This window comes from Denticeps clupeoides, chromosome 3, assembly GCF_900700375.1.
Source record: "Denticeps clupeoides chromosome 3, fDenClu1.1, whole genome shotgun sequence".
Classification (NCBI taxonomy): Eukaryota; Metazoa; Chordata; class Actinopteri; order Clupeiformes; family Denticipitidae; genus Denticeps; species Denticeps clupeoides.
The window spans coordinates 14,284,706-14,293,755 of NC_041709.1; the positions used below are offsets into that span (position 1 = coordinate 14,284,706).

At 41.4% G+C, this 9,050-nt stretch overlaps 1 protein-coding gene across 1 annotated transcript in view; it reads left to right on the forward strand.

The window, feature by feature from the left end:
* ccbe1 (collagen and calcium binding EGF domains 1) overlaps positions 1 to 3,366 on the forward strand; it is a 42,209-nt gene extending 38,843 nt beyond the window's left edge. Inside the window, exons 9-11 of the mRNA XM_028974241.1 lie at positions 285 to 320; positions 1,367 to 1,402; positions 2,879 to 3,366. Coding sequence (XP_028830074.1) covers positions 285 to 320; positions 1,367 to 1,402; positions 2,879 to 3,133 — 327 coding nt within the window. The 3' untranslated portion in view covers positions 3,134 to 3,366. The remainder of the gene's footprint in view (positions 1 to 284; positions 321 to 1,366; positions 1,403 to 2,878) is intronic.
* The last annotated feature ends 5,684 nt before the right edge of the window (positions 3,367 to 9,050 follow it).

The window sequence follows — 9,050 nt, forward strand, 5'->3', positions numbered from 1 at the left end:
CGGATTGCAGAGGTCTTGGGGAAAAAAAGGGCCAACACTGCAAATATTGACTCTTTGTATGTGCTTGATGTAACTGTCAATAAAAACCTTTTAAACTTTGAAACAACAGACAAAAAAGATATAAAAACACTGAAGCAGCAAACGTTGTGAAACCAGTATTTGTCATTCTAAAGACCTTTGACCATTAGTGTACATAAATTGTTACCTATAACATGTTATCAGTAAATCCTCTAAACATTATTAAATGTGCCGATATTGTACTGTTTTGTTTGTTTTTAAATCAGGGTCCACCAGGTGCTCCGGGTAAAGATGGCATGAAGGTTAGTTATTTTTTTGTATCTTCTGAAACAGATGGCAAATATTTAAATAGCTGATATAACATGTAATGTTATCCAAAGATAAAACAAATCACTAGTAGTTGTCACAAATTATATAAATAATGCCTTATGACAATTTAAATTGTGTATTTTAAAAGGAGTTCTTTTATTTATGCTCTGTTTTTGGATACTCATGGGAAAGCACCATATTCAGTACAATAATGTTTCTAACTGAACTAAAGAGTTATAAACAGTGTGAGCATTAAATAATTATATGTTACAGTGCAGTCATCAAAATAAATATCTCGGCATCTGCTCATAAATGAATTATTATGGGAACAGAATAAAAGTCTAATCCAATGCTGCATGCATTTACATATTTAAATTGTATATATTTAGACAATTGATGATATTAAGTGCAATATTAAGAATAATATTTTTGAAAATCACAGTGTGCGAACGCTTAGGTTTTAATTTCAGTTAGAGTTGGCACAGGATGTCTGGTTTTGAGCCGATGAGAGCTGCCACTCAGAATGTCTGTAGTGGGGTGTTTGTTGGTGCAGCGGAGCTTTAATCCCACTTTCTCCTGCTGTTCAGACACTAATCAAACACATCTGGCACAAGTTAACTACCTCTCCATGACCCTCAACCCCCCAATAATCCCTTACACTCAGGTCAATATCTTCTCCAGCTCGATACGCAGCGTCATTCCTCATTCTCAGTGAGGGATAGGCTGAGCTGCAGCCAAATGACCTGCACAGATTTTTGTCAAAGATAACACAAAATTCCATGAAATTACATAAAGGAAGTGTAATGATACGCTTTTTAAGTGACTTAAAGTTGTTTAATCATGTTTAGCATAACAAAGGACCTGAGAACAGAATGGATGGAAAAGATGAGTGATTTCTGAAGGGCATGATTATGTGCCTGTGCTGTGTGCAGTGGGTTCAGGTTACAGAGTGATGCTGTGCAATAACTGTCCTGTTCGGCTTCTCATGCCTGTCTTCACTGTAGTCTGTCTAACCCAAATATTTGTTTTGATTCTCCAGGGGGAGAGAGGGGCTCCTGGTCTTTCCGGACCTCCAGTAAGAACCGACAATGCCAATCTGTTCACACACACACACAAACACAGCAACATGTGTTAATAAGTGCATATTAAGATACACCGCATGGACCGCAATTCAACGTGGGTATGTGCTGTTTCCTAGTCATGGCACAGATCATTTTATCCAGGCTGAAGAAGCGACAAGCTTAAATCATATAACCCATTCCTAGTAGTCAGTGCTTAAAAAACAGTCCAAAAAAATAAAACCACAGGGCAGCATTTGACCTTTTTGGGATAGTGTAGCAAGAGTCGGATCACACTGCATTGTAAATTTCCCAATTGTGGGACTAATCTTGCATTTAAGATTCCTCAAACTCATCCACGTATTCCTATAGAAAGCCAACCATTTGTTGGGTTGGTGAATTGGCACTCTTTATTGAGTATTTAATTCATTACTTCAACTGAATGCTGCATCATGTAAAATGCTGTGGTGCGGAAACCAGATGAATTCACAGTAATACGCCGCATTAGCATCACTATACGAGTCGTACTGCTTCTCAGCGCCACCTGCCAAAATGTTTTCATTCCAACGCCACGCTGTTTAGGGTCAGGTGAATACTCACAGCCTAACGCTGCATGGGACCGATTATACACCCTGGCTCAAAAGGCTGAATTAAAAAAAATCCTGAACAGGGCCCCCCAGGAAGGGATTGAGAACCACCCGTTGCCATCAAACTCTAATCTCCACGCACTGAGTAAGTTGTAAAATGCCTCATGTTGGATAAGGTCTTTGTGGACGTTCACTGTGCTCCCAAGCGCTAAATCCCTGCTGTGAAACATTAGTGTCGTGTTCTGGAACTGTCAGCTCTGGAGCTCTCTGGTGCGCTGCTGCCCCTAGTCCTAATCGAGCAGTGCCAGGCCAGGACACCACATTTTTCCCATTAGCTCTTTTTTTCCAGGATGTTTTAGATTTGCATGCTGAACTCCAGACACCCATTTGTAAGGGCAGGGAGTGCTGAGAGGACAGATTTGGCATGGTGATCGCCCAGGGGTCAGAGGTCGCCCCAACATCACCCGGAATCCTCAAGTGAGAACTGCCAGAGCGGGACAGAGGCAGATTCAGATGGAGGAGGCTGGCTCCATGATGCACCACTGGGATATTTCAAATGTGTGTCAATGGGTGCATGACACTGTAACAAATTATACAATCTATCACAGAAAAAAAAAGTAGAATTGTTTCATTCAGGTCCAGAGCCTCTTTTTGAAATGTGTGTACACTTAATTATATCTGGAATAAACCCTTTATACATGTTTGCATTCAGACATTTTCAAAAGATCTCCAATTGGTCTGCAAAATGAAAATAATCATAAATCCACATCAAGGTCTTGGGTGCCAGGGCCCATCCCAGAACACTTGGTGCAGGGCGAGGTACCAAAATTAAGGTTCTCTAATGAAAGGTTTCATGTGTATTTACAGTGATGTGTAATGAGATATGATGCATTTGGATTTATTTAGGGTCCACCAGGATCCTTTGACTTTCTGCTACTCTTCATGGCGGACATCCGTAATGACATCGCGGAGCTGCAGACTAAAGTGTTTGGACGGGACATGCACTCTCCCGGGGAGGACTTTCCCCTCGCCCCAGACAGCTGGAAGGACAGTCAGGACATTTTGGACACGGGTTCTGGAGAGGACTACAAGCCTGCGCTCAAGAGCAACAAGAAGAGGAAATCATCACAGACCTTGAAAGATCCTGATTGGACAGTTTGAGTTGTGATAAAGGGATTGATGTAAAAATGTGTGTGTGTGTGTGTGGGGGGGGTGTTTTGCTGTTTTATTTAAAGTTGTAATCTCAAATTGTCCAGATTGTATGTCATTTTATGAAATGTTTTATTTTTGTATAAATAGGTGTACATATTTATATTTTTCATATATTTTTCAATATGAAAATCATTACTGATGAAGCTTGTAATGATATGCTAAATAATAATAATACTCAAAAACTTAGCCTCCGTCTTTTACTGTCTGGGTTATTCTGAAGGCCAGACAGATGACAAATAAAAGGAATGGAGGGATAGAAAATGAAATCACAGCACAGGGTGCTCAGAACAAAATGCGTCCTCTGCATTTAACCGCCATCACCCTTGCTGAGCAGTTGGCAGGCACAAATGCAGGGGCGTGACTAGATTTTGAGGGGGGCGCAGAGTATATAAGGGGTGGCTGGGGTGGGAGGGATTGTAAGTGGAGGGTTTAGCAAAAATTGTACTTGCTAGCAATGATTCCACATGTGCAGATGGGTGGTTTGGAAGTTGGCGGAACGCTGTGTTTACTAACACGACTGTGCATGTAGGAAGCCCATGGCATGTTTACTGACCTCAAAAACCCAGCCAGACATGTTCGGGAAGAGGAGATCTGGTCACCCTAACTTAGCAGCGCTATGCTAACTCTATACACATACTTATCAACTTAGTCAACATATGCAAATCAATACACACTAAATATTGCAAAGATCTGTGCATGACATTCACCCCAAGGGGCATCAGATTTTGAAGCTCTAATTGAACAAACGGATTAACAGCTCTGGTGGCAGGTGGCCAATCAGATTCCAAGGGTGGCCAGTGCATCCCTGTGACCACGCCCCAGCATGAAAGCAGCTCAAAGGCCATTTTTACAGAAACATTTTTCCCTTGAACGCAATTTAGCAGAATGTATGTTGTGTGAGCTGCTGATGAAAGATGGTCAAATGCTTAAGCATAACTTGGAGCTGGAATAAAGAGGCTGGTGAAGTTCTCCCCCCATTCCTGGATCTGCATCAGCGTTGGGGTGTGAGGTAGGCCATTCAGGTCTTGTGTGTGTGGTGACGCCGCACTCCCTTCCTCCCTCAAAATGTGTCCTTGTTATTATCTCATCACCATGGAATGTCTCATTTGGATTTGATTCCGAGTTTCTCTGTGACAGTTGTTCACAACAAAAAGAATCATCAGCAGGTTCACAGACTTCAAATCCCTGCTCTCAACCTCTCGTGAAACAAGATGCTCCATCAGGCATGCAGAAAACTGCGCCTCTTCGCCTGTAATAAACAGCATGTATTTCTGTTCTGAAATCAGAGCATTATGGAAGCATAATTTTTTTCTGTTGTTTACATTAAAAAGTGAAGGAATATGCATGAATAAGAATAAATGAGTAATTGCTTCTGAATAATTCAGAAGCAACTTGTGAAGGACAAAGTCTTAAATGATTTTGTTGAGATGAAAATAAAACACTGATGTACTGGAGAATAGCTTTAGAGTGCATCTTGTAGATTGAGTATCAGCTTGGGCTGTGTCTTAACCATAAAACAATCAGTAGCTGATTCATAGTCACTTTCCTCTAGACATTTTAATAAGTGAAAGTCATTACCTGTGTGTTTCCTAATTCTGGCCTGTATCTATAAATCAGAACACAAGTCAAACACTGAAATCATTTCTCACCCAAAACAAACAGCTCACTCATAATCAGTAGAGCACATGTTAAGGCGATCAGGATCTTTTCAGCATTTCTTTCATTGCTATTTTTATTTCAGGCTAAGACTATAAAGTTCCCAGCTGAATTTATATAATGTCTGGCGCCTGTCCGAATACAAAAACCATAATTGTGTTGAAGATATGGCAGGTGGTGAAGGAGGAACATTAGGAACATCATTCAAATAGGGACGAGGGATTCCAAGTAATGCTAAAGCATGGCCACTAGATGTCGCTGATATATTGTCCTGTTTTTAATTGTTTCAGGGAATTAATATTTTGCTTTTCTACAGTATTCACATTTTTTAAGGATAAAATCATGAATAAATAAAGTATATCTACACTTTTTAAATTGATAAATGCCGATCCTTCAGGATGCTTGCCCCCGTACAATGACGTGCCACTGAGCAAAGCACCGTGCCCACACACTGCTCCCCGGCACCTGTTATGGCTGCCCACTGCTCACCAAGGGTGATGGTTAAAAGCAGAGGGCACATTTCGGTGTGTCACCGTGTGCTGTGCTGCAGTGTTTCATTTCACTGCATTTCACCAATGAACAGTTTTTATTCGAATTTTTGTACGGAATTTGTTCAGCTGAATATCCACCAGGGGGCAGTGTATGTCCCTTTAATTTACGTTGTGTCACTAATCGATAAAGTATGGGAAATTGGTGAGCAGAGAAACTTAGTAAATAGAAGTCCTACAAAAAATTATATATTATGCAATGAACTGATATTGATATGCATATTATTAATATATTGTATAAATGCATTTCTTGCTTCTTGATGATCTTTTTCATCTTTCATCCATTGTCCTTCTCATCCCTCTGTCTCTGAGTTCACCTCCCCTCACCAGGCAGTCCATTATACAGGCCTAATGAAGTGACACAGCGGATGTGCACCTTTTTTTCTTAGAAAAGAGAAAAGTCCTAATAAAGCACAAGTGCCCCTTCATTAAGGTCAGGAGAGAGCATGCTCACTGAACTCACACTTTCAGCTCCCAGGGCCTGAGGCCAGCCTTACTAAAGGAGCTTAGGCAACTTAAACTGATCAGTTGTTTGCGTGTGTGTGTCCCATTGAGGCACTTCTTGGCTCATCCTCTGGACAGTGCCACCCCAGCCCACAGCCCCCATACAAATTTGTCCGTTCATTGCCTCACAAAAGCCTGACACCATTTCCATGTTTCTCCATTAAAATGAATTGCAGACAGCTTTCAGAATCTTTGGGGCCAGTCTGGGTAGATCTGCTGCATGTTCCCTGATCATAGCACTGCCTCTCATCAGTTCTGTACAACTCTATTCTGGTACTGATCACTACACCAATGGGTTGAGGTTACCTGGCCTTTTGCACTTTACTAGAATAAAAAGGGAAAAGATGTAAATGGAATTCAACTTTCCAACCTCTCAGTTTCAAGACTGAAACACCATGTGAACGCAAATAAACATCCTCGTCCTGCTAAGATACTGTCTGTATTTCCATCTTACAAAACTGAATCACTGTTCAATAAACCTGTTCTGCTCTGTAGAGGCAGGCCTTTCTAGCCTTTCAGTCCTGCCAGATGAATGATAGAAAGTGACCCCAGATACTTCTAGCAAGCTTCATGAAGAATCACACCTCAGCAAAGACCCCCCTAACTCATTGCAGATAATAAGCCCCATAATTAGTGCCCTGCCCAGCTCCTCTTCTTTCTTTTCACTCTCACTTTCTGAGTTGGAAAACTTCTTCTTTTGTTGAGCCTGTCGTTAGGAGAGGAAGGCTGAAGACTGTATTATGTGGAGATGAGAGCTTCAGACTTGTCTATTGGACATTGTTGACCTTTTGCACACCACACACTCTTTGTGACCAAGGTCTTGCTTACCGTATCTTTTCTTACTCTTCTACAACCCTGTTTCATGCACACCTACTGACCTTTATTTACTGTTCAACACTGCAGGCCACTCCTGTGGATCAGGCATCAGTCTTCATACTATTATAAGTTTATTCTTTATTTAACATTCTGAGAACCTTTAACAAGCAGTACACTAAAATACATATATAGTTCAGAAGAGGACACGGTCTGTTGTTATATCAGCAGTATCATGTCCGTTGTTCACTGAACTCTTACTATATCTCACCAAACAAATCTCACCCTGCTTTAACAATTCCTTAGTAATTTTTTATTTTATAGTGAGAATAGTTTTATTAACAATTTCAGCTACTAATATTTTTGATGACAGTTAGAATTTTTGTTCAAATGTTCTATTTTGGTTCAAATGTGGCATATTTTACACAGAACATTATGTTTTACACATTTCAGGACTGTAAATCCATCTTTATCTCAGAACAAGCTCGTATATATAAAAGAATAGTTCTCGCACAATCACCTATTATTGCACTGGTGTTTTTGCATTTTAACATCCGAGGACATTACTCACACTTGCCTTCAAGTTCCACACCCCTGCGAGGACCTGGCCTATGATGCCTCCTCATCTTATGATACATTTGTGTTAACCTAGTGAGCATCCTCTGTGAGTCCATATGCTTTTCACACACGACCAAGGCACAAGTGTGGCCCACGAAGTTCAGCGCACTAAAGAATTTCAAGTATCCGCACAATCATGCGACATCCCAGAGGGGTGAACCAAAATACAATGCATTGTTTTTATTGCCCGCCACTCTACTGCAGCACAAAAGAAGATGATGAAAAAAACTCGTACATTTATTGTATTGTTTGATGCTGATGAGCATTCACTCCGTGATTCTTTACCAGACATGCAGCATCAGCTTGAATGTAGAGAGCTCTTTTATTCGCTCCTGTAGGTCAAGCCTTTATTGTACCGAGTCCCACTTTGATGTACAATACAATGTCATCAAATCCATTTTAATTACTCGAGTACTTAGGGAGATAAACTGACTCATTAAACGGTACAGCATTATTTCCATTTTGTTCATTTAATTTGCATGTTGTTTGTCCACCGGAATGGAGAGGGGCAGAAAGGGACGCTGGAAAAACCGGGCAAATTCCAGCGAAACCACCTCCTGGAAGTAATTAATCAAGGGCCCAGAAAGGGCCAGCCTTAAAAGATTTCCAAAAATTTGTGAAGTGCCCCTTCTTCCTAATTATATCTCACTGACGGTCAGGCTTATTATTTAGAACCACCCACTATGGAGGGAAAAACATGCAAAAAAGTTTCCTTCCCCCTCACCAGTCCACTTTCCTTCAAAGCACATCAGACTAATGCTTAATGGCAGACAATGAATGAGCTACTGTGTCGGACTAAAGATGTTAATGAGGTAATTTTATTAGTAAAACTCATCCAGGCTCACACTGGAACAGGGAAGTATGCGGTCCCGAACGGAGGGAGAGCACCACTGAGGAAATTAGGGTTTCACTGCACACTAATTGATGCTTTTAAGAGATTAAGTGTGAGCCCCAAATTAACTGCGCTGAAAAAAAATCTTCATTGGACGGGGTTGTTTGGGGATGGGGGGTTATATATGTAATTACAGGACAGTGCAAATTCAGTTTTAATGAGGCGAAGGCCACCCCTTCAACTTTTTCTGATTGGGGGGTGGGGGTGAAAACTGGTGAAAGATGGTCCTTGTTGAGGCCTAAGTTTAAGGAAGCATTGTGGGGACAATGGCAGATTGCCGGAGTGGCGAGAGCTTTATGTGCTGTAAACAGGTAAAGCAGTGAATAGCGCTACTTCTGAGGCTCCTGGGGGGCCTGGCTTCCCAGAACAACAACAAAAAAAAAAAAAAACGGGGCCCTTGAAATAAAAAAAGGAGGGTAGGCAGGAGGAGATGGGGGCTTTTCGAAGGGGGGGTCCGACAAGGAGTCCTGAAATGAATGGGCCATGTTGCAGCGAGAGTCCCTGAATAGGCCGCGCTTCTTAAGTGATTACATTATGTTGTAGCGGCCTCCTCCTCCACCCCCTCCACCTCCCATCCCTCTCATCGAGTTATCTTTACACAGGTTTTGTCTCCCCTAATTGGAGCTGATGAGGGACTAATTGGTAGCTTTTTTACAAACCATGGTACTTAAGCTACGACAAGCCACGGGAGGACAGCATGAGCAGAGTTAATGAGAGGCTCCGGACAAATGGAGCTTTTAAAATGGGTCCCTTTTTCACAGAGCAGAGGAAAAGAAAGTTGAGGATACTCTTTTGTTTCACTTTTTTTACGTGCAGGTATCTGAAAAGTAAGTGT